This window comes from Centrocercus urophasianus, unplaced genomic scaffold (assembly GCF_019232065.1).
Source record: "Centrocercus urophasianus isolate 14NV4802_14NV808 unplaced genomic scaffold, USGS_Curo_1.0 seq_22, whole genome shotgun sequence".
In the NCBI taxonomy this organism is placed as follows: Eukaryota; Metazoa; Chordata; class Aves; order Galliformes; family Phasianidae; genus Centrocercus; species Centrocercus urophasianus.
Genome location: NW_024884778.1, coordinates 6225116 through 6249839, shown reverse-complemented (window position 1 = coordinate 6249839; position 24724 = coordinate 6225116). Strand labels below are relative to the sequence as shown.

The window sequence follows — 24724 nt, the reverse complement described above, 5'->3', positions numbered from 1 at the left end:
TGTTCAGCTTCAGATGTAAAGAAAACTGGCGTGCCGCTTAGGATGTAACTCGTGTTCTGCCCACTCACAGCACCACGTGTGCTGAAAGAATACGAACTGAGAAACGCTCTGGTGTGCTTTTGGCTTTTGGTTAACAGGAATCAAATTTCATGCCATTCAGCACTAGCAGCAGGCCTGCATGCGGAAATCCTTGTGTTTTATTGCTCGCTGGATAGGGAGTATCTTTTTATTCCGTTCTATTGATGTTAAAGTGTTTTTAAAACAAGGCTAATGTAGATAATTATACAAATGTTATGTGGAAACCCTGTTTGTTTATAATGATCCCCTTGTGAAGTACTCAAAGACTGGGGCAGACCACTCCCTTTTCAAGGTAGACATCAACACGGGGAGAACAAGAAGAAAGGAAGAAAACAACACTATTTATGTTTGTGGGAAAAGAGGAAGTAGTGCCATGTCCACTGTGGCTTACAGAAATACTTGTTCAGCAAGAGGCAGAAAGTTAGTGGGTTGATAACAGATTTCAGTACGATCTGAAGAAGGCAGGGTATTGTGATATAAGGAGCTGTTGAGTGTAATTGTCTACAGTTTCACTTTGGAAGCCAGCTGTCAGGTCTGCTATTCAAAGAGATCCAGAAGGAGAGAGTTAACTCATCTGAAAGTCAATGTAAGGTTTCGCCACTGAAAATTCATTTGGTGTTTGGAGCACAGTGCAGCTCTCAGAATTACTTCAGGTTTTCAGCAGATGCAGCAAAGGCAGTTCTGCATTGGTTTCCATGCTCCACATCCTTGGAAGACTTCCTTCTAACTAAAAGGGCTCTTTCTAATGCTTAAGCCACTCCTTTGAGCTGGAGCTCCGCCAGAGGAGGTGGCACGCATTGCGAGGGCAGGCCATGGGCACGCAGCCTTTGGCAGAGGGCCCTAAATGGAGCACAGCAGAATGAAGCTGCAACCTGTTTAAGAGCTAGGGAGCTGGAAGGGGGCTGGATGTGTTGTTAGAAGAGCAGCAGGATTTCTGCTGTCATGGAGGTGGACCTGAGACTGGGTCATAGCCATCGAGATGTAAACATGCTGTTGGGGAGCTCACCATATGTAAGTCAATCAAATATTTATAGGGACTTCCTCATTATTTTGAGAGAGAAGTATGTGTTCTCATGCAGTGAATAGACTATTCCAAGAACTACAGATCTCAGATGAGCACCACTATAATTCCAGGGAGAAGTATTCTAGGAAGCTTGTAAAACAGTGTTGAGTATTGAACTGTCATGAAGAAAGCTCTCTTTTTTTCTTGGCTACTCGTAGTTTCAAGTGGCACAGGTTGCACCCTCTCATCCCACCAGCCGTCTATCGAACAAATGCCACATTTGGAAGAGGAAGGATTTACCCATAGCCCCTTTTCCTCTGCATGTGCATCTATGAATGGCAGATAGGAAATCTCAGCAGTACCATTCAGTCAGGTTAACTTTTGGCCAAGGTACTACCACTCCCAGCTGTAATGCTGCAGGAGGGCTGGGAGCTGTGCAGCACCTGGAGGGGTGGAAAGGATGGGATGGGATGGGATGGGATGGGATGGCAGAGCCCAACTAGCACAGGCAGGAGGCTGGAGGCTTTGGCAGAGTTTGCAGTGCAGCCAGAAGTGGTTTGCAGTCTGGGTGCGTGTCCAAGGAGAGGAGGGGAAAGAGAGAACACAGGGGAATAGCTAAAAAGGGAAATGTAAAACAAAGAACTGAAGTAAAACGTGTGGAAAAGAAATAGATGAAGACAATAAGGAGGAAGCTAAATAAAGAAAGCAGGAGAAAATGACCTCACAGAAGGGAGAATGAAGAAGGTAGATTATTGCCTTTGTTACTTTGTATTGGAGGGGGAGTGGAAGAAGAAAGCGAGAGATATCATTAGACCAAAAACAAAAGCAAAACCAGAAGCTTTTTCAGAAGCATTTCCATTCTTAATATTTTGGCAGCAATGTGTGTAAGTGTGATTTGTGTAATGTCATGGTGTTCTCAGACTCAGCATGTTTTGGGCAGAAAAAATATAGTTTTTAATTGGGACATTTCTCCCAGCTTTGTGAGGCACTGACCAATGAGAAGGGAGATGGATAAATGCATTTGTGTGCACCTACCTGTCTGTCATTGTCATTTTCTTCTACAGTTACGTTGCGTTTCTTTTTGGCTGATTTTCTTAATTGTACTTAATAATCCCCTAAGTAATTATTTGTAGAGAATCAGAAGTCCATAGGATGTGTGTAGCTTTCACACAGCTTTTGCAGCAGGGCAGGGAGAGGAAAGTGTGCCAGTTCTGTAAGTGGAGAGGAGATGAGGCAGTGTGCTAGATGGAGGAAAGGTATCCGTGCAGGGCCCACGTGAAGGCAGTGTTTTGGAAGAACTTCATCTGCTGCCTCAGGAGGTGTGGGGATATTCTGAAAGCTATAGCCTCTCGCATACCTGCAGGGCACAGAAATTGTCATCAGATGTGAGCATGCGTGTCACACTTGTGGGAAAACGTAAGACAATGTAATTCCTACTAATTTAAAAGAAATCAATAGCAATTTGGTTTTGGGCACAGCTGCAGTGTACGCAGGCTGCTTGTACTTAGCTTTCGCTTAGGCACTGCATCAGGTAACTTCCAGTTGTTATTTATTTGCTTATTTTCCATCCACACTTGGCTGTGTTTGGCTTTCTAAGTAACTTGCAGCCATTCATATCATCCCTTTGATTTTTTTCCTGGGCAATGTGATACGTTTTAAATCTCACATTTGATATGCTAAGTCTAGAAACTAGCTCTTTTAAGAGGTTACCAGAAGAGGGAGTGTGTATCACTTCATGTACAGTGAGAGCTCCACATTTATTGATAAATCTGTAATCACAGAAGAATTTTTAAAAAGTAGTAATAGAAAATGCAGGCTGACATTCACTCTAAAAAAAGTACAGTTTATGCCAACTGTAGGCTTCTCACCTAGTTAAGTTTAACAGTTTAACACTAAATAGTTGTATCCAAGTAATGTAAATGGTCTTGAAGTCTATTCAGATTACTAAATGTTTTGTCATGTCCAGCTGCACCAATGATTCAAGCTGCTTTTCAGTTGCAGTCCCGGACTAGCTCTTGTAGTGCCCATCTCTGGAAGAGCTCTGTAACAATGTGAAACTTGAAAACAATGGCAATATTTTTTTTTTTTTTAAGGCAGGAAATAGAAACAGATAAATATGTTATGAAATTTGACATTAGCCTGTGTTATTGTTGTTGGCTGTGTTGCATTTATTAGATATTCCATCAGTAACAACCCAAATACTTAAAAACCCTATTATCTGTTACTGATGCAGCAAAAATACACAGTAGTGCTTGTATAGAAAATCAAGGTTTTTACCCTATATCTTCTAGTATACATGTCCTAATAAACTTGCAATGTCTGAGAGAGCTGCTGGCCATAACATTCAAACTAGTTTCTCCAGGTTGTATTAGAGAAAGAAGAGCCATCATCAAGAGACTCTTTCCTGTTTTCTGTTCTCTGTTCCACAGATAATGAGTTGCCCATGTTGGTATGAAACTCTCACTCTATGCAGTGGTTTCTAAAAGATGCAATTAGGCAAGGTTCCTGGAGAGTTAAAGCAGATTCTACATAACTGAGTTTTTCCTGACTGTTTGGCAAGATAGTCAGAAAATCTTTAACTCAAAACTCTATACATAGTAGCTTTCCAAAAGTAGTGTTCCCTTGCAGCCAGACCATCTTTTAATGTTTTTATCCAAAGGATTTTGTTCCTCCTTCAGGTAGAAGTTGTATTGTGCTGTCTCCTGTGTGTGACCCTGCAGGATGCCAAGAACCTGTTTGTCTCTTTGTCAGTCAGAAGCCCTGGCTTCTACAGTGTGTTGCTGCTCATTCTGTTAGGTAGGAGGTGCAACACTTTCCTTGTGCTCTTGCATCTCAGAGTCTGAAGCTTTCAGATGTTAGTGAATTTATTAACAGAGCTGGGTTTGAGCTGATCAGTAATTTTGTTTGGTATAATGTTGATGGGTTTAAAAGCTGTTCGTTAGCATTTGTAGATACTCACGTGGAACTCATGGCTTGTCTCCTTCCTGAGAGGAAAATTGGATCTATCTGCTTTGTTACTACATGGCTGAAGTCTTTGTTTGAGTTAGTAGGCAAAGCATGTTGATATTCTTACAACTGTCAACTATAGTAAGATGAGCTTAGTGAAGTAATTGTTTTCCATTCCTTTCACATTCCTAGATCATAGAGGGAAACCTTACAGTCCCACTCTGGCCCTTCTCATTGTTGACACTGGACTCACTAGTCCTCATTCTCTTCATTTTGCTTTGGCTTTCAATCTGTGAAGAGCCACCTATAACCAACTTTGGTGGTTCCGTGATTTTATGGTAACTATATGCATTCCTGGAAACATGTCATGTTGGCCCTCTCCTGGACTATAAAGTTCTAAACCAACAGTGTCAGTCCCCTCCCATAGTGCCAGGTACTCCTTGACCAAAGGTCATTGTGTGGGTCACAAAGCTATCCACCATTCAGCTTCTGAAAATACCTGTGATGGCCTCAATAGCTACAGAAATGCTGTAAGTCTGTATTGCTGATGCTTCTGCGTCAGTTGTCACAGAATGAGAATGACAGATTGTGTCACTTAGGAACTGTCCACTACCAAAATTTCCTCTGTCCTTCCTGCTTTAAAAGCTGCTCCAGATAAAAATCCAGTGATTTCAAAATCCATTGTCCCATGGCTCTGGAGGGCAGGGATTTCATTCGTAGTGGTGCTTCAGAGCACTTCTTTCCAGATTTGGAGAAAAAGTGAGACTTTGGAGACGTATCAGAAGCACTCCTTTACTTTTTATATAATTCTGCTGCTGTATATGGTAAGGTTGGTTTCATGATGTTGCAGCATGTGGGGGGGTTCTTTCACTGCATAGCAGCAAAGTGGTTTTTCCAAGTAACCATGAGTTCTCAATGGATCAGCTGTGAGAAGTTCGGTGTTGACTCGAGGCCTGTCGTTCCCTTCCTTCCAGGAAGAATAATAATAGTAACCCGTAACCAAACAATCTCTTTGAAGCAAAATATTTACAACAAAATCATTTTAGAGGGTACTAAATGTAAACCTAAGCAGGCTGCAGAGTAAGCAAGCCTGCTTTATGTAGTGTTGATATCAATCAGATGAAATTCCTTGCAAGTTTAAATCTTGGATATCCCTTAAAACTTTCAGCATCTGGGCAAAATGACCCTTATCACAGCTCACAACACAGCTCTTTGTCGTGGCCAGTCGTTTAGGAGTTGCTTCAGCCCCCAGCCCTTTCCCTGTGATCAAGGCACTTCTTAATACTTGCTGCTGGTCGCTCTGCTAATTGCAGGCTTTGGCACAATGAGGCGTGCAGTTTGGGAGGCTGTCAGGTCTCTGAGCTGATCATTTTGTCTTTGTTAGGGAAGGAGCAGATGGTGTGAAGGTTTGAGCAGAACAGTCAGGACTGGGGGAGAGGGCAGGAACGCTTCTTGCTGCAGCACTGCTGGTTTGCACCAGCCAGCTTCAAGTGTTGTGAAATTGGTGCCTGAGATTGCTGAATTTCTAGAGAGGATAAATGAGCTGTTTCATGCACAGTGTAGGTAATGAAACCTTGTCTGTGGCTTTGTGCTGCGTGTTTTGCCATCGCTCACCCTCCCGTTGCAACACCTCCTGCCCAGTGCACACACACCTTCAGGTTGCGTGTTGTGTTTTGGTTTGGTTAGGGGTTTTTTCTGCCTCCCACTTTAATAGGACATATGCACGCTGCTTCCATACTGGATGTGTGTGCTTAGTGACAGCAACACTCATGGTATAAATACCTTCTCATTTTTGTGTGTTCAGTGAGTAAATGTAGAAAGGAGGGCACCAATGCTGCTCTGTTATCCTGAGACACAGGAAGCAAAGTTTATTTCTTTGCAATGGTTGACACTATTCCTATTGTCCTTCTATTGGCTGCTTTCTCATCAGCCAGGCCCAGGATATCAGGCTATGCAGCACAGCAGAACTAACTCCCCCCACCTCCTGCACTGAATGATTTCATCATCCCGGTGCTACGTATAACAGGTTGCTTTTATGAAGTCAGATGACTTTTCAACTTATCAGAATGCCCATTCAGACTCCTCATTTAACTGCAGCACATCCATCCATCAGTTTCAAGGTGAAATCCCCTCAATGCTGACTGAAGTTGCTCGGAAGTCCTTGTTCATTAGAAAATAGTAAATTAAAAAAAAAAAAAAAAAAAAAAAAGCTGTGTTCCAGCATAGATGTCAAAATCATAGATTCTGTTATTGCAAGGCATAAAACCCAGTGCATTTCAGCAGCTGCGTGCTGTCAGCCGGCCGCTCGCTTTCTCGCCGTGTGAATGTGCCGTCATGCCTCTCGCTTCCATTCCAGCCCCAGCTCTGACACCCAGCTGCTGGGTTCCTACTGATTGGACTCTTTGTCCTCGCTTTCACTCACAAGGAAGACAACTTACTATATTGTTCCAGGCTGGAATTGAATGGCCCGATCTCAGTCAGTTTATTTGTGGAACAAGAAGCAAAATAAGTTACTCACCCTCTTGGTCCTAAAATGAGAATAGACCAAATCAAAGACTAAGGAAGGAAAATTTGAGTTGGTAAGAAAACAAACACATCAGTGCTGGCTCCCCACATGGTAGTTTAAAGTCAAGAGTTTTGGGAACCACTAAAATCTGTTGGAGTCTTACCCAGTTTTAATGATAGGTGTCAAGTAGAACAGCATACAACAGCAACAAAGCCTCCAGAAGCACACATGGCTGCTACTGATTTTGGCAAAGGAGAAAGATGGCTTTTTAAAACAGCTCAGTGCAGGAAAATGTGTGTATGGCTGTGCTGCCTTTAATGAACGGGATGGATGCTGGAGCTGTAGGCTGCTGGAGGAGCTGATTGCTGTGTGCCTGCCTGCAGAGAGGTGGGAAAGTTGGTGTTCCAGAAATGCGTTTGAGGATGTCTTTATTTCTTTCTGAGCTCGTTGGTTGGAGGAGTCGTCTCTGGGCTTTTGTACATCTTTGTAGAAACAAACAAAAAAACCAAAAAGGCAAAACCAGCCCTCCTAAAATGATGCTTCCTGCATCTGCTTGACTGTTGTAATGCAGTGAGCACAAAGGTATTTGCATGAGTGCATGCATATATGTCTTTCTCTTAGCAAACTTTAAGTGGAAGAGTGACTTTTTTGCTTTAAAAATGAATCTGAATGGCATTTGATAGGAAAGGCCAGAAACTTTACCTTAAGGCGATGGGCATTTAAAAGAAGGGCAGAAGCCACTAGCAATATGTTTCTTCCCATTCTATTTTTGTCATCAAGTACCACTATGCTTTCTTTTCTCTTCCTCTCATTCCCTTCTGCTTTCTCTTCATTTCCCCTTCCGCTTTCTCTTCGTTTTCCCTCTTTAGTTTCCCCCCTTTTGCCCCCTTTCTCCTTTACTCCCTCCCTTTTTTATCTTTCTGCCCCCTCCCTTTTTTTTTCCTGCGTTTTTTTCATTCTTTCCTCCTTTTTTTTTTTTTCTTTCTTCCTCCCCCTTTTTTTTACTCTCATAATTACTCAAGAGCCGCCCCAGCAAACAATAATAGCAAGAAATAAAAAAGCAGCCCCTCCTGCAGGGGGCCGCAGCCCGGAGCTCCGGGCGCCTGCTGGGGCCGCTGCCGGCCTGCCCGCTCGCTGTGCGAATGGAAGAGCGGCTTAACCTCCGGCCCCGCCGCGATGGCCATCTTCGATCGCCGCCGGCTCCACCTCCCCGTCCCGCTGGGCCGCCGCCAGCGCCACCGCGACTCCAGCGTTGCCGGAGGTAAAGCCGCGGCCCGGGGCGGCCCCGGGCGGGGAGGGGGGGGACGGGCGGGGACGGCCCGCGGCGCCGGAGCGGGGCCGGAGGAGGTGGAGCGGGGCCGTGCCGCCGGTGGACTCGGCGGATCGGAGCGGATAAGCCGAAAATGAGGATTAAACGCGAGCGGCCCGCGGGAGCCCTCCTGAAATGACATCGGGGCGATTTGGCCAAAGTTCAATAAGCGGATGGGGGAGCGGGGCTGTGCCAGCGCTGCGGTCACCGCGGGGGCTTTCCTGCGGAAATTCGGCATCCCACCCCCTTCAAATCCAGAGCGGTCGGGGTGAAAAGAGAGGGGCAGATTGCAGCGGTAAAACTGCGGGTTGATTGCAGTCTTGTCAGGCCTCTAGATAAATGGGCGGCTTTTAATCAAATCGTTAATTAAAGAAAGAAACTATTAAGGACTTGTTCACTTGAGCTTGTTTTCCTGAGCTCGTTCATCCACGTAATTCCCAAACCGGGGGGCAAATCCGTCCCTCCTTGCTGCGGGAGGAAACGGGAAGCGCGTTGGAGCGAGCGCAGCTGCAGGCTTGCTGCAAATGCTGATGGAAAGGGCGCTGGGGCTGCACGGGCGGCGTGCTGCACTGCCGGGAGCCTTCGCAGAGCGGTGGGAAAAGGCTGCTCTGTTTCGTTTGAAAGGCATTGTTGTGCAAGCGTGCTCAGTTCGTGCCCTCGTTCGGCTGTATTGGTGACTGCTGGAAGACTTTGCTGTGCTAATGCTGTTGTACAATTTTAGTTGGTGTGTGGCCAATGTGTTCAGTGCTTTTAAACACGGGAACAGTTGGTTCGTGCCGGTAATGATTGACCATGAGTTAAGCTGCAGTGATCCTTTTTTATAATTAAAAAAATGGCCGGTGTAAAGGTGTAAAATAACATAAGGATCTGACTTCAAAAACAGCAATAAAAAGCCCCACAACTCAATTTATTCTCTTTTCCACCGAGGTTGCAGTTTTGGTATTAACTTCCAAGAGATTTCACATTTCAGAAAGGCGTTTGATTTAGAAACATCTTTTTGAAAAGCTTTCCTATTTGCTTTACCACCAGTTTGTTTCCCTTTTCCACCTCTCAAAGTTGTCTTCTTCAGTCAAAACCTGTGCTGAGAAGCTCTTGCAGGGCAGGCAGGTCCCCCACATCCACAGTGCCACCCAGGCTCCTCTGCATGGTGTTGTCAGGTGTTTGTTACTGCACTTTGGTGACAAGCCTGTCTCCTCTGGGGTCCAAGATCTCCTTGCTCATCACATCCTGCAGCAAAAGGCCTCAGCAGGGTTCTCTTTATCTGTGCTGTGGATGGCAGTGCCTGGGTGTTCTCTGTTTTGTTTGACAAATGGTTTTTAAGTAGTTCTCACTCAGCATGTTTTGTAGCAGCAGGGATTGAAGTTTGCTGCAGGTAAATAGCTGCAGGGAGAATGTTAAAATTCTCAAATGTGGTGCAAAGAGAAGCATCAGCAGGATGAAAGGTGGACAGGTGTTAACTACTACATTAAGTGATAAAGGCTGGTGAGCAGCCTTGGTGATGTTGGATGAGAAGAGCGTGGTGGGAAAGGCCCATCCTGACCTCTGGGTTGGCAGCCACTGGCCAGGGAGTGGAGGAGTCACCGTCCCAGGAGCTGTCAAAGAACCACAGAGATGTGGCACTGAGTGATGTGGGCATGGCGCAGCACCTCCATTCAGTGGTGCTTTCGTTTGTCACTGTAGCTTCTCCGAAGTTAATTTCAAACAACACATTTGTTAATAGCAAAAATACGGCTAATTCAGTGCCTGTCTTTAATCAGTTGACGCAGGTAGTGCCGTGTCGTCAGGCTGCCCGGAGGTTGGTGCTCATAACGTGCGTGTTATAATCTCTGCATGGGCCGGCTGCCATCCAAGACACTTGTCTGTCTTTCTGTAGTAACTTTTGCAGTATTTCTGTTCCTGTGCCTGACAGATTTACAGGCCTGCTCCCAACCCAAAATTTGCATGGTGAGAAATGCATCCTTCCCTTGCCTCTGCTTGAGTCACTCAGGACAGCACACCACGAGTTGGATGTTGTCCTGTGGCCTCTTGTTCTAAGCTCTGCATTCAGGTCTGATATGCCCTGAAGACCCTGTCCTGTCTCTGTTTTCCCATGTTACTCCTGGGAGCTCCTCACAAGGGTCTCAACAGCTGAAGTGAACCCAAGGGAGCATCACTAATTACAGTTTGCCCCTGCAGCATGGGGCAAAACAGTGCCTGGGCTTGGGGCTGGCAGTGCTGCACGGGTGGGGGCTGCAGGGCCATTTCCCATCACTCAGGGGCAGCACATGTGTTAGAAAGAGTAATCCTACACCCTGAGGCATCTGATTGCAGAACTACTCGTGTGCTCTGTGTGCAAGGCTTTGGGAGGGATTAGTAACAAATACAGAAAAACTGAAAAATTAATGTTGGTAATGTGCAGTGCCTTGTGGAAAGGAAGCAGTGTCAGAAAGGGTGCACCTGAAGGTTGTTTATTTAAATATGTTTTAGTGTTGCTGGTTTTTTTGCTGCATTCTTAATAATGCTACTTGCAGTCTGTTCCCTCCCCTCCTTTCTGCGGCGTTGGTCTCTGGGGAGCAGTTCTGCTGCAGTTTTCCTATGGGGAAAGCCGAAGCCATTCCTGCTGACTTAGGATCGCCTGGTTAGAAAACCACAGCATCATCCTGGCTGTGCTGTAGCTGTGATGTTTAAAATGCATCATTTAAATAATCCAAGTTACGGTTGCAGGATTGTCTCCTTTTTGACAGCTGGTTTTAAAGGTTCGAAATTGGCATTGAGAAGCTTGTAAGGAAAATGAGCTTTTTCTCCTACTCCGTTTTCTTCAACAGTAACAGAAATGTAACCCTGTTTACACATAATTTCATACCCATTAATCTAAAATGTTTGCAGAGTGATCACTAGAGTGGATTTCACATCTTGTAAGTAAATCTCAAGAAAAACTTCTAATGTATGTATTTAGAAATCAGAGAGCAATTGGTTTTATAGTGTTGTAAGCAGCCAGTGCTGCTCAGTAACTACTGTAATGAAAGAGGACCCTAATGGTAGCTATTAGTATTATTCTTATTGTTCAGAAGGATGTGGTCAACTAACTAACCACCACACTTCTCAGGACTTGAGAAAATAATTTCCAGATGTTCAGTGTTAAATGTTGGGAAACTTGGGAGAGATGGAGTAGCACCCCAGTGCTCACGGTGAGAGTGGGGAAGGAAAAAGCCAGAGCCCTTCTCCATGGTGGTTCTCAGGTTCTGGACTTTGCTCTGATTTCTAGTGCAAAATGCTCTGGTAAACTTGTTCTTAAAAACAGGCCAAAGTGAGAGCTGGGCTAGAAGCTTAAATACATCATTCCAAACAGTTCAGTGGCTTTTGGCTGAACTGAGGTTTGGATTTCATGAGGAGGTGCTGTTAAGTGTGCTGGGCCATCATCAACCTGCAGATGTGCATTATTTATGTGTCTTAAATCAGTGTGAATTAAATGGAGGGGTTTCAGAACTGGAATGATACATTGAAGTCCTGTATTAATATATATGAGAGTTTTGGATTCTGAATGGTGCATTTGTAACTGAAGCACATCTTTAAAAACCCCTTTGGTCTTTGTAATTTTGAATTTCCATAATGAATCGGTGGATGCTAATTAAAGCATAGGCAGATTTTGTGTGCTCTTTAGGGAGATTCCAAGATGTGCATTTCCAAGATGATTGACAGAGGGAATGCTTTAGGAATTCCCATCTGGAGCAATGAGGCCTTGGCTCTGGTTAGGACTGCTGGACCTCCAGAGCAGGAAATACACAGCAATGCTTCTTGTAAACAAGATACAGAAAACATATGAGAGGTAAAACTTAGTGATGATTTTGTGCCCTACCAACTTAGAAATGGCCCTGGGGCATCCACAGTCAGTTCTTGGTGTATTTGTTTTATTTGTCTGTTGGCTTCAGGTTTCAAAGAGGAAAGTGATTTTTCTGAGTCCTCTTTGTCAGAGAGTGTAAAAGTTTCCTCAAATATTCGAGTTGGAGCTGCCAAGGAGCGTTTCAGTGTGAGCAAACATTTTAAGTGGAATTGTAAAGATGGTTAATTTCTGTGGTTGGATTTTGCACTGTAATGCATGACCTGACCTGAAATTCTGTTTTTTTTTTTGCTTTGGGAGAATGAGTTTATCTTCTTTGGTGCTGCAATCTTAATGAAAACGTAAAACTGAGTGCTGCAGTGTACGTGGTGAAGGTGTCATGTGAAAACATGCAAACCAGCAGTTTAAATCTCTGCTAGGCAAAGCAAACCTTTCAATGCATCAAGTTGCAGAAGTGACCGCTGGGTTTTAAAATATGCTCTTCAAAATTGGTTAGATATTGCACTTCATTGGGTTTTTGATAGCACCAGTCAGATACATTTTTAAAGTGGGGTTTCATCATTGTGACCTGATTGTCTTGTTATGGCATGTGGTTGCACACAGGCACGGGAGACGCAGTCTGCATGTCTGATGTCCTGAATATTTTTTGAGCAAGGAACTGTTGAGATATGAGCTTATATCAGTATAGCTAATTTTGGCATAGTCTATGTAAAAGATGTTACATAAACCTATTTCTTAGATAAGAAGTTTATACCTATTGCTGCTTATTTACAAAGAAGACAGTTGTGATGAGCATGGGAGCATGTGCACGTTGTGTTACTCCGTGTGTGCACTGCCCTGCCTTGTATTTCCTATGCTGCAACATCATTGCTAGGCCTGCTTAATACTTTTGCCTCTCCCGCTCAGTTGTTACTTTTCCATGAATGGAGTGACATCAGCATACATGACAATCAGGCAAGCTTTCTTTTTGGTTTTACTAACATCGAGCATTAAACAATAATATCAGCTGCTGGTTGCAAGCAGAACGTTTTTTATGAAACAGGAAGTCCCTCTAGAGACATGACAGATTGTGCTGCTGCCAGTCAGCCCTTGGCGGTCTGTCCTGCTGATGCTTGGGCTCTGTGAGAATTCTCTTCTGTAACTTTCTTGCTGGAGTGTAAAATAAAACTTAGTGTAGATGCTGCCTGCTTGGCTCCGTGTCGGTATAACACCACCCGGCTGGACACAGCGACCTCATCTTGACTGCAGTGCAAACAGAACTGATCAGATGATTAAAGGGATGTCAGCGGAAGATTAAGGCAGAATCTTGGGTATCTGGGTCCCGTGATTAGTGCAGGATAATGAAGCAGCAGTAAGTGAGCGAGCAACAGATGAAGGCCCTGTGCAGGCGATTGCTCCCAACCAGCTGCACGCTGCCAGGATGGCATCAAAGGAGGAGCATTTTGATTGATGGGCCTTGATTTGAGCTCCTGGGTTCCTCTTGCAGCATCTTTGTGGATCTGTTTTTTGGGTTTGTTTGTAATTTTTTTTGTCGCGGTGAGGTCAGTGTGGCTGAGGATTCAAGCTGGCAGGAGAGGGTTGTGTCTTAAAAACAACCTTTTTCAGAACACAGGACTTTGGGTACTCCTGGTCAAATCAGGATTTACTGCTCAAAATGCTCTTCTGAAGTTGTGGACTTCATTTGTTGAAGAAGTGGAGTAAGATTGACTCCTCTGCCTTTGTGTACATCACTTGTGATTGTATTCTGTTAAATTCATAGAGTTATCGAATGGCCTGGGTTGAAAAGGACCACAATGATCATCTAGTTTCAACCCCCTGCTATGTGCAGGGTCACCAACCACCACACCAGGCTGCCCAGAGCCACATCCAGTCTGGCCTTGAATGCCTCCAGGAATGGGGCATCTACAACCTCCTTGGGCAACCTGTCCCAGTGCATCACCATCCTCTGAGTGAAAAACTTCCTCCTAATATCTAACTTAAACCTCCCCTGTCTCACTTTAAAACCATTCCCCCTTGTCCTGTCACAATCCACTCTCATAAACAGCCGTTCCCCCTCCTTTCAAGTACTGAAAGGCTGCAATGAGGTCTCTCTGGAGCCTTCTCTTCTCCAAGCTTCTCCAAGTGGCTGTGCAGCAGCCACAGACCTCAGCCACTTCATCAGACTCATGCTGGGCTTCCTCCAGTCCCAGTCTGTGTCCTCATGGCATGCACTGCATCCCATTTTTTGGAGCAATTAGAAAATTAGTTCTCCAAAACGACAGTAGAAATGTGCACTGGAGAAAATTTATCCTCAGGTGAATGATGCTTGTTTTAATATGACTGTGCTAATTCATCTCCGAAATGATAAGTCATACAGTAGATCAGCATGATGAAAAAAAGATAAGCTTGTTTCAAGTAGCACTTATCGTGCTTTTAGTTTAGATTAGACATGTAGATAATAGTTACAGAAATGTAAGCTTATGCTTTGTTTCAGTAAACTTATTTAGTTCTGTACTCTGAATAATACCCTTACACCTAAGTTAACCTACGCTAAAACTGAATTGTGTCTGGAGTCACGACATTTTTCATTGGATTAAACTGGCCCTGTGGGTTTGAATGGGTGTTGTTGAGTTTTAGCGATGGCTCTGCCAGCACTGACACAGGTCAGTTTGACTCCTTGCCCAGTACTTACGTAAGCAGTCAGTATTAAAAAAGTGGGTTTATGAAACTCGATCTGTACATCGTGTTTGCTGCCCAAAGCTATTAATTGATGCACTTGGAGAATGAACACCACAGAACACTTCCTGAAGTTTGGGGACTAAGCGTAGATCTGGGCAGAAAAATTGGAGAACTTTTACTCTGATAATATACTTATTTTTGTTAAGTGTACAGCAAATTAGTATCTTAGGAAAATGATTTTCTCTATGAAAAGTATATTTTCTCTTATGTTACTGTGGAAATAAGGTTATAGACCAAAATAAATCTGAGTGTTTACAGCCTAGAAGCAGTAACCAAATGTGATGGGCAACTGTTGTCTTTCTTCCTCCTTTCCTTTCTTTTCCAGGTTAGTTAACTAAACCTGATAAATTTAAGCTGCGCTTAATACTAAACATTAAGTCACATTCCACACAGTGCTGTGAGTTGGATTTGCAACTCATCACTGATTACATTGGGGACAAAATGCTGTCATTCAACTTGCTTTAATGTTTGCAAATCTTCTGTGTGTCTCCTGCAAGTCTGAATGGGATCAAGGGGAACTTCCCAACTGTTCATCCAAAGCAAAAGCTCCTTCTGCTTTAAAAACAAACAAAAACCTTCCCGTGAGATTTTAGAGATGGGAGCCGCCTTGGACAGGTGCAGTGCTTGAAATATCACTGTGAAGTTTTGCAGGAGCAATCATAACATTAAAAAGTGCTACTTTTCTTTCAAGAGTTGTACGAAGGGAAGGTGCACGTATGTCAGCTTTTAAAATCCGAAAACTGAGCACCTGGAGATGATCTTATTTTGAAGTATTTTCAAGTCAAGTTAGAATTAATGGCATATGGGAGCTACATTAGATTGGCACGTGATTAGCAGAATTTATCACTGATATGCTGGCATAATGTGCACAGTGGTCTTGGTTATTCAGTGACAGTCTGTGTAGTAATTTGTCTGTGAAGAGAATATGTCAGTCCATCAGCAAATACACTGGAAATGAGTGAAGTCTTCACAGTTTTAATTTTATCTCTTCCCTTTAGTGCATCATAACATGCACTGGAGGTTTTCGTCAGAAACACTAACAGGACTGGCAGATCACCTCTCTTGCATGCTATTTTATATCATTCTTGGGATGGAAAAATCGTAGATCCAGAGGCTTTTCCATGCCCTACACTATGATGTATTGTGATGTGTAAAGGCAGTGATAACCTGATCTTGAAGCTCAGACCACTTATTTAAGCACCCACATGAAGATCTAAGGCTTTGTTTTGGTACGGGTTTCCCTCAAATGTATTGGTTCTGCTGTGGCAGATTTTTCTGTAACAGATAACTGGGGACACAACCAGAAGACTCGTGTAGCAGGGAGCACTCTGCCTCCTCCTGTGCCTCACACTGCAGTGAGAACAGTTTCCCTAATAATGAGCAGTAGGTAATGGATTGAATCAGACTGTCTGCCCTGTCACTGAGAAGTCTGCTAACATCCCAAGGATATCTGTGCTTACTTGTGCTGTGACCACCTGTGTTTAGCTAAATTAAGACACTTCAGCAGTTCTGGCAGAGAAAACATCTTTGTAATGCTGCTGTGTATGTTGTGAATGAGATGTTCAGTACTGGGAATGTAATTTTCAGAAGTCTCAAAATTCCAGAAAATGCTCATTTGGCTTTTCTTTGCGCTCCAAATCATACAACTGTTTGTAGAATGGAAATTGTCTCTGACAGACAATAGTCCTGTGTTTTGATGAGCCATTAGCCTTCGCTTTCCTAGGTCAATGTTTCTGATTATCAGCAGTGACAGATTTGCCTCTTTCATTAACTCACGTGTATTGAGATTGGTGCTACTAAACATTCATGCAGATAGCAGTCAGTAACATCTCTGTCTGGAGCTAATTGAATGGTACCAACTGAAGCTGCCAGGAATCAATAACACAGATTAATATTTTGCCCAGTTTGTTCCTAATGCTGGGAGGCAAGGAGCTGCTCAGTCTTATCCTAGGTTCATTCTCTTCTCACCTGCCAAGCTGTTTCCAAGGAAGCAAAATTCTCCTTCACAAAAGGGGGGAAAAAACCCAAAACAAACTCCAAATATTACGTTAGCAGGCTACTAAATTATTAGAGATTGTTTGTAACTCTGTTAAGTACTCAGACTTCGGATTTTCTAAATACACAGAAGCTGGCAGAGTATTGAGCAATTTTTCTCATTATCTCATGGAGTAATCTCATAGGGTGTAGCATTGCTGAACTAATGGCCCTCAAATAGTAACTTATCAAAGCTGCTCAGGGATTCTTGCCATTGCTATAAAAAGACTTTTGGCAATAAGCAGTATGTCATATTAGAAGCACAGCCATTGACTAGAATATAAGTATGCTAGCATACATGAGAACTCTTCAATGGCACACGGTTCTAGAAAACTAAGCAGATCATCCTGAATGAACATCACAGGTTCCAGCTTCCAGCTGTGAGTGAAGTTCTTACCAGCCATCGTCCCCTTATCGTGTGATTGCTGTACTTAGAAGGGGAGGGAAAAACAGATCCCATAAGCAGAACATGGATATATTACTTTGTATTTTCCATAGTGTCACAGACTTGTGCACAGGTTGTGCTGCACTTGGCTTTCACTTTGTTGTAACGTCATGAGTAGCCTGCTTCCTTGGCAGCTTAAGTAAATTCAAGTCAAAATGTGTAAAGGATCCAGTGGTGGACGTGGGCACCATTAACAATGCCAGCTGGGAAGGAAGTGTTACCCACAGATGGACCTGTTAATACTCTGTTCTCTCTTAGATCCATGGTTTGCATATACTTGATTGCCAGAGGGACATCTCTAAGCAGGTGTTGATTACGTGCAGGGATCGTTTAGGAATCACAGGTGTCCAAAGATCAGCTGAGCAAATGCTCTGTTAGCTGTCCATGTAGGCAGAGCTGGGAACTCCGTGCAGCTGTTGAGTATTCTGTGTCTGAGAATCCATTATCCCAAAAAAGTACTTTTGAATTATGCGCTATTTTAACTGCAGTGGTTCTAGAAATGTATTAATGGTTAATATTTAATGCTGACAGTTTAATGTTAATTAAATCATTTCTTTTCCAACATGTCTATTGATAAAACCTGACTGTTCAAACGCTTGGATATCCTTTCTCAAAGAAGAATATACATTGCTCCTTTTCCTGCTAAATAGAATTCTTCTTTACGTTGGCCATATATTGAAAGGATTGATAGAATCAATAAGAAAACCAGAAGGCATGTAACTCATTGCTAAGCCCTTGTTCTCAGGGGCATTCACACTGAAGGTCTGGTAGAACACACGAGAAGATCATCAGAAAGTGAAATTTTGTTTTTGCTCCAATATCAGTTTGATCATTAGGAGACGTACTAACAGAGAATAGTTACTGCTTGAGGAAATGTGGTATTGAACCTTGTTTGGCCTGGGGATTGAGGTCTCTCTGCTTTGTGTTTCTGAGTTCTGCTCTGTAAGATGGAGAATGGGGAGTGTATCGTAAAAGCTGAGCTGTAGCGACTGAGCAATGGAGCTCACAAAGTTAAAAGAGACTCCTTTAACTGACTGGGGACCAGCAGTGAATGGAGCCTCATGGATTACAGGGACTCCTCACTGCTCCGTGTGTGGCAGAGGATCTCCCAAGCCAGCAAAGGAAAAATGTTAATGTAGTAATTGACAGTATGAAGTATTTAAGAATTGTTTCTGTATGGGCCTTGCGAATTTAAACCCCCCTCCTTCCCCCCCCTTCTGTTTCTTTTTTCTCCTCTTCAGAAAGAAGACACAGCTCCTCCAGCAAGCCGCCTTTGACTCCTCCCTCCTCTTCAGTATTTTCCCTCATTTCATCTTTCCCTTCAAAAAACAAAGGTAGCGGCGGAAGTGGGAGCAATCGTTCATCCAGTGGAGGTACTAGTGCATCATCATCATCATCATCAAGTTCCAAGTTGTTGAAATCACCCAAAGACAAGCTGCAGATCAGCGGAAACAACAGGTTAATGCATCCGGTACAGCATAGCAAAGTTCCCCATGATAAAATGTGAGTATGTCTGTTGAGAAAGAATTGAGCGTTAATACTTGCATAAAAACTGCTGTATCAGTAGAGTTTCTTGTTGTTTCAGAGGGTTTTCACTTTGACAGATCACTTTAAACTCCACCAGATCTCTTTGAGCAGCCTAGTCTAAGCTGATAGGTAAACTAATGCAATTGTTGAACGCAACACTTGCAAAGGTGCATCTTGAGTCACTGTAAATAAAGGCTGTGCTACTAGGGGGTCTTCATTCTTTGATCTAGTCTGTATACCTCCATCATAGAGAAGTTTCTGAAGTCACTGATGACTCTGAAATACTTAAGAAAAGGTAGCAGAAAGCACAGAAGGAATGGGTGGACATCACCAAAGATGTGAAAATACGTAAGAAAAAGAATTAAAATACTAAAACTGAAAATTAAGGATGAGAGTCTAAATTTGTATTACTAATAGATCTGAGTATTGAGTAATACAATATTTTAAGTACTTTTTGTAATCTATGACACATTATACTATCAACTGCAATTTTTTCTGTTTATTTTTCATAAACAATAGTATGACTCCATCTGTCAAAGTGGAAAAGATTCATCCAAAGATAGATGGTGCCCAACTGAAAGCTGCTGTTGGTCCAACTTGTTCTACTACTGTGAGTTCCTCAATAAAGACTGGCCTTAATTGTCCCTCAATACCAAAGCCACCCTTGCCTTCCCCTGGACAGATACTGAATGGTAAAGGTCTTCTCTCTGTGCCTCCATTTTTGGAAAAGAAACCTGAAGAAAATACAAATAATAGGAAATTTTTACATAAAAGATTGTCAGGTAATTGCTTTTAAATATTACTTGCTATATTATTTGTGTACGTGTAGAAATACACATATGGAAATAACCTTTAGAAGCATATTAATTCTTAGAACACCTAACTTGTAATGAAGTACACTTACGTATTAGAACTTGAATTTATGATTAGACAGGTTCATAAGGGATGCAAACAACTTGAAACGTGGCTGTTGCTTTCAGAAACCACCTGATGTTACAGTTACCAGTTTGTGTTTTAACGTTTCTCTCTTCCACTGTCTTTAAAGAGGTTTAATTTTCCTTCTTTCCCATATGAAAACATGGTATTACAGTGCAGTAATTTTGGTTGTTGGTAGAATTATAGAAAAGCAAAAAATCACCCTGTGTTCATATTTATCGTGACATTTAAATGTTTTTTGTTTTGCAAGATCATTTGTGTACGTAAAAAACAAGTAAATCCTAATGCAGCTGAGATAGTCCTGCTTTGTGGTCTCTGTCAGCGGTGAATTTCTCAATTCTGTTTGCAGATTTGAGAACTGTGTCAGCACGTGGTAAATCTGCTGAGAGTAAATAAACGCATTTGTACAGTTTTATTGTTCATATCTTTGTGTACCTTTGCATGTGTCCTACCTGAAAACATTGGCAGAATAGTTAAATTCTGTGAAGAAAATGTTAGTATTTCAAAATGTCTTTATTGTAACTTTTCAATGATGGGATGTTTGTGCATCTTTGACAGAGAGAGAATTTGATCCTGATATATACTGTGGTGTCATTGATGTGGAAACCAAGAAACCCTGTACTAGGTCTTTGACCTGCAAGGTAGGATGTCTTAATCAGAGTAAGATTTTGTAAGGTTTACGTTTGATTTCTGGGGGAATATAACAGAACACAGGAAAGTGCAAGCTTTGGCAGTCAGTAATTGCCTCTGTAAATGCTTCCTCTCAAAGCACATTGCCAGCAACCAAGAAAGAGCTGTTTTCAAAATCCAGTTAATTATTTATCCAAAAACATATTTCTTAAAGTAACCTTCAGTTCTTCATTATTGGGTAAACCTTTTAAACACGGATGCTGGCACTGGAATGCTTCTAACTCCACGTGTATGCAGCACAGCCAAGCTGTATCCTTCTCTTTCTCCAAGCAAAACCTGCAGCAAATACTTAGCAGGTGTTTGTGCAAACGCCAGTGCCACTGGATGGACCCCTGCAACTTACTCAGAAATGAGTCTGTGAGGATGCTGTGAGGTACAGCTCGGGGTCAAACCGAAATAAAGCAACCTTTAATAACTTTCCATCAGATAAAATATGTTCTTTGGCTCAAAAGTTTTTGAGAGAGAAGTGGGTATCAGTCAGTCCCAAAGAACTGAAAATCCCAATCCCCTGCAATTGTGTAATGATTAGGCACTCTTATGAAAAGCAGCTAAACTGTTAGTAGGGAAAGTCTCAGGTGAAAAAGCCCTGTTCAGCACAAAGGTAAATGAAGCTGTCACTAACACACTGCAGGAACTGAACTTTGGTAATTTCTTCTTTTGAAAAGCAATTTGAAATAAGTTTTAACTCAGTTGCTATTCTTCATTATTTCGTATCAAGCAGGCATATGATCACACCACCCAAACTGTCCAAGTCTGTTCCATAAGTCATTCTTCTCCTTTTTTTTTTAACTAAGCCACAAGCGTGGTGATGGTCTGTATTCTAGAGCTCTGGACATGTGTCTTGAGTGTTTAATTTCCACAGATCTAATGGCTTGGGATTAATGATTTATTCATGGATTTGCAGACACATTCCTTAACGCAGCGGAGGGCTGTACAGGGTCGAAGAAAACGATTTGATGTGTTGTTAGCTGAGCACAAAAGCAAAACCAGGGAAAAGGAACTTCTTCGACATTCGGATCATCATCAGCAGATGCCCCCTCTCAGGGAACCACATCCCTCACCTACTAAAACTTCCCAGGAGCTGCACCAAAATTCTCATGGAGTTACTCTTACAGAATCAAAGCCTTTATTACCTAATAAACCCAAACCTCACCCCCCCAGTCTTCCAAGGTAAGAAAAATCAGTATATTCAGTAGTATGAAATTAATACCGATTGCTTTGTCATGTGGATTTTGAAAGAGAGAGGGAGATCTTTGGGACAGGGTAGCATTTTTGCTCTAGCCCTGGTGGCGGTCTGTCTGCAGTTAACGATTGCACGCTGAGTTGTAACTCATAGCAAGAAGGGTTGGGAGTTCTACATAGTAGAAGCTGACTTGCATCAATTTAAACATTTTTCCAACAATTGCTGCTTTTGCAGGGGCACAACATCTCCTGTCCTTCCCCTAAGTAGGTATGTTATGAGACTCTGGATCATATCAAATGACTGTTAGTGTGAATTTCCTTCTGTCAGTACTAAAATGTCCATAAGTGCTTATTGCCAAGCCTTGCCTCAACCTTTGCTGCTTCCCTTGCCCAGGCCTCCAGGCTGTCCAGCCCAGCACAGTGGAAATGCCCCCAGCGATTCTCCTTCAGTCCACGAGTCCCCTCACCCTCCCTTGCCTGCAGCTGAGCCAGCATCTCGGTTATCCAGTGATGAGGGAGAATGTGATGAAAAAGAAGAGCCTGTTGAAAAACTGGATTGTCATTATTCAGGTCATCATCCTCAACCAGCCGCTGTATGTTTTAAGTCAAAGTTAACCTTGGTCTCTCACTGGCTCTGAATTTGTAAACAAGCAACTTGGGGGTTTTAAGGGTGGATTTCTATTATGTATATATTTTTTCAGGTTTTAAAGTACTTATTTTCTTACTAATTGATAGTGGAGGCTGATTTATTGTTACTGTTTTTGGCAAAATGTTGACTGCTTCACTGAAGAAGCAAGTTGAACCTTAAGGTATAACCTTAGCAGTAGATGCACCTCTCCTGATTCCTGCCTGTTAAAACCACTTAGTTTACATTAAGTCACAAACTTCATTGCCTGGCTAGGCTAAAAGCAGGTAAGCTGACAGCTACTCGGAAGAGATGGTTGCATGTACAGAATTTAAGATAGTTGTTACATTTTCATCTCTGCAGTGTAACATCTGTTCTATCCTTGCTTTAGACGTCTAGAAATGATAATAATTTTGCATGTATGTATAAACAAATGTTTTGTTACTAAAAGTAGAAAACGCCAGTAAAAAAATCTGTCTTTCCAGTTTTGCACATTTGGTAGTCGGCAGATTGGAAGAGGTTATTACGTGTTTGATAAGCGGTGGAACCATATTCGATGTGCACTTAACTTCATGGTGGAGAAGCATCTTAATTCGCAGATGTGGAAGTGAGTACAAGTGGAAGAGTTCTTATTCTTGTTGGTATTTGTAGAAATACACAAAACCTGTAACTCTAGTTAGAGAAAAATAACCCCTCCTTTAGATTAGTGAAGTCAAAGATGGATGCTTTCTGTTTTCGTAGAATCACAGAATGGCCTGGCTTGTAAAGGACCACAATGATCATCTAGTTTTACCCCCCCTGCTATGTGCAGGGTCACCAACCACCACACCAGGCTACCCAGAGCCACATCCAGCCTGGCCTTGAATGCCTCAGGGGTGGGGCATCCACAACCTCCTTGGGCAACCTGTTCCAGTATTTCACCACCCTCTGAGTGAAGAACTTCCTCCTAAATCTAACCTAAACCTCCCCTGTCTCAGTTTAAAACCATTCCCCCTTGTCCTATCCCCATCCACGCTCGTAAACAGCCGTTCCTCCTGTTTATAAGCTCCCTTCAAGTATTGGAAGGCTGCATTGAGGTCTCCCTGGAGCCTTCTCTACGCTAAACACGCCCAGTTCTCTTAACCTTTCATCATTGTTCTCTTGCAACTATTAAGCGCCAGCAAGATATTTTAGTGCTGGAGTGACTGCATCTCTTGATTGATGATACTAAATATCATCCCAAAGAGTGGGAGCTACCTGTTTCTTTCTTTTCCTGTTTACCCACAGGAAAATTCCGCCAGCATCTAGTAGCACAGCAGCAGTTCGTGCACCGCACCGGACAAATGCGATACCTGCTTCGCAGTATGGGGTCAGCACGACGGGTTTCCTCCTCCCCACCACTGTTATGTCCTCTCCAGCTCTGGTGTCTCCTTCCTGTACGTCTCTGAACAATAAATCGGTACCATCACATGGAACTACACTAAATGCAAATCCCGCTACCTTGGGTGCAGTAGATCCTGTCTGCAGTATGCAATCAAGACAAGTGTCTTCGTCTCCTTCAACACCTACAGTGCTTTCCTCTGTACCTTCACCTATGCCCAGCAAACCTCAGAAGTTGAAATCCAGCAAATCTTTTAAACCTAAGGAATCTTCTGCTGGCAGTGGCACCTGTAACAGCACCGGCAGCGTCAGCAGCGGCGGCGGCTCAGGAAAGAAGCGTAAAAACAGTTCCGCACTGCTAGCACCTTCTCATTCCACAGAGTCCTTCAGAAAAAACTGCGTGGTTAACTCTGGAAACTCTGGGACCTCCTATCACCCATCGGTGACATCTTCGTCCCACAGCGTTGGCCTCAATTGTATGACTAGCAAAGCTAACTCCGTTAGCCTCAAACATGACCAATCAGGGAGGGGTCCTCCTACTGGAAGCCCTGCAGAATCAATAAAAAGAATGAGTGTGATGATGAACAGCAGCGATTCCACTCTCTCCTTAGGGCCATTTGTTCATCAGTCCAGTGAGCTGACTGTGAACTCGCACAGCGGTTTTTCACATTCGCATCCTTCCCTAGACAAACTAATAGGGAAGAAAAGAAAGTGCCCACCTGGTTCTAGCAGCATAAACAGCAGCAGCAGCAGCAAGTCAAACAAAGTTGCCAAATTGCCATCGGTGAATAACGTTCACGCAAAACACACTGGTGCAATCCCAGGGACACAAGGACTGATGAACAATTCTCTTCTTCATCAGGTAGGAACTTTTGTCTTGAAATAAGCCAGTGCGAACGCGTCTCTCCGTGTGCTGATATTTAGATGTGCTCTCTTAATTACTGATAGCCAATTTCAGACGCTTCAAGGAAAAGACAGTTCTCTTACTTGCTCGTTCTCTTTGAGTCTTTTTTTGTAGGACATTTGTGCAGGATTTTTACGAACACTGTAGTATAAAGTGTGAGTTTGTTTGTGTATTTTTGAAGCCACCTTGAACACAACATCCCAGGCTCCCACAGATGCTCTTCCTGTCAATCGCTCTCAGATGAAATTCAATTCTTGCATTTAAAAACAAATGATAGTAATTATAAAATCTTGCAGCCAGCCGTGGGACTGAACTGAATGTCTCAGCCTAACTTCTTGTTCTCGTGTCAGTAATAAACACTCTACGAAGTGGAACATAATGGTGCTGATAACAGAACTGTGATAAAATAAGCTTATTATCCCAAGGTGTCACTGACTTCTTAGTATTAACGAGATTAAATTTTATAAACAAGATAGATAAAAACCTCTGTAGTCTATAAAACAAACATTTACTATAAAAGAAGCTGGTCTCATGGGTATGTAATCTTAAAAAAGAAAAAGTTAGTTTGGAGTTTTAGTCTTTTGAACAGGTTGCGCTGGACTAGAATTGGGAAAGAAGTTTCTTCATAAGTTAAAATGAGCTTAA

General features: G+C 42.9%; 1 protein-coding gene across 3 annotated transcripts in view; it reads left to right on the top strand.

The window, feature by feature from the left end:
• Positions 1-24724, top strand: part of ATXN7 (ataxin 7) — an 80818-nt gene that overhangs the window by 51433 nt on the left and 4661 nt on the right. For all 3 annotated transcript variants that reach the window (XM_042823217.1, XM_042823215.1, XM_042823218.1), the window contains 7 exons: positions 18098-18359; positions 18903-19165; positions 19878-19960; positions 20914-21179; positions 21586-21784; positions 22302-22423; positions 23083-24037. In XM_042823217.1, coding sequence (XP_042679151.1) covers positions 18098-18359; positions 18903-19165; positions 19878-19960; positions 20914-21179; positions 21586-21784; positions 22302-22423; positions 23083-24037 — 2150 coding nt within the window. The remainder of the gene's footprint in view (positions 1-18097; positions 18360-18902; positions 19166-19877; positions 19961-20913; positions 21180-21585; positions 21785-22301; positions 22424-23082; positions 24038-24724) is intronic.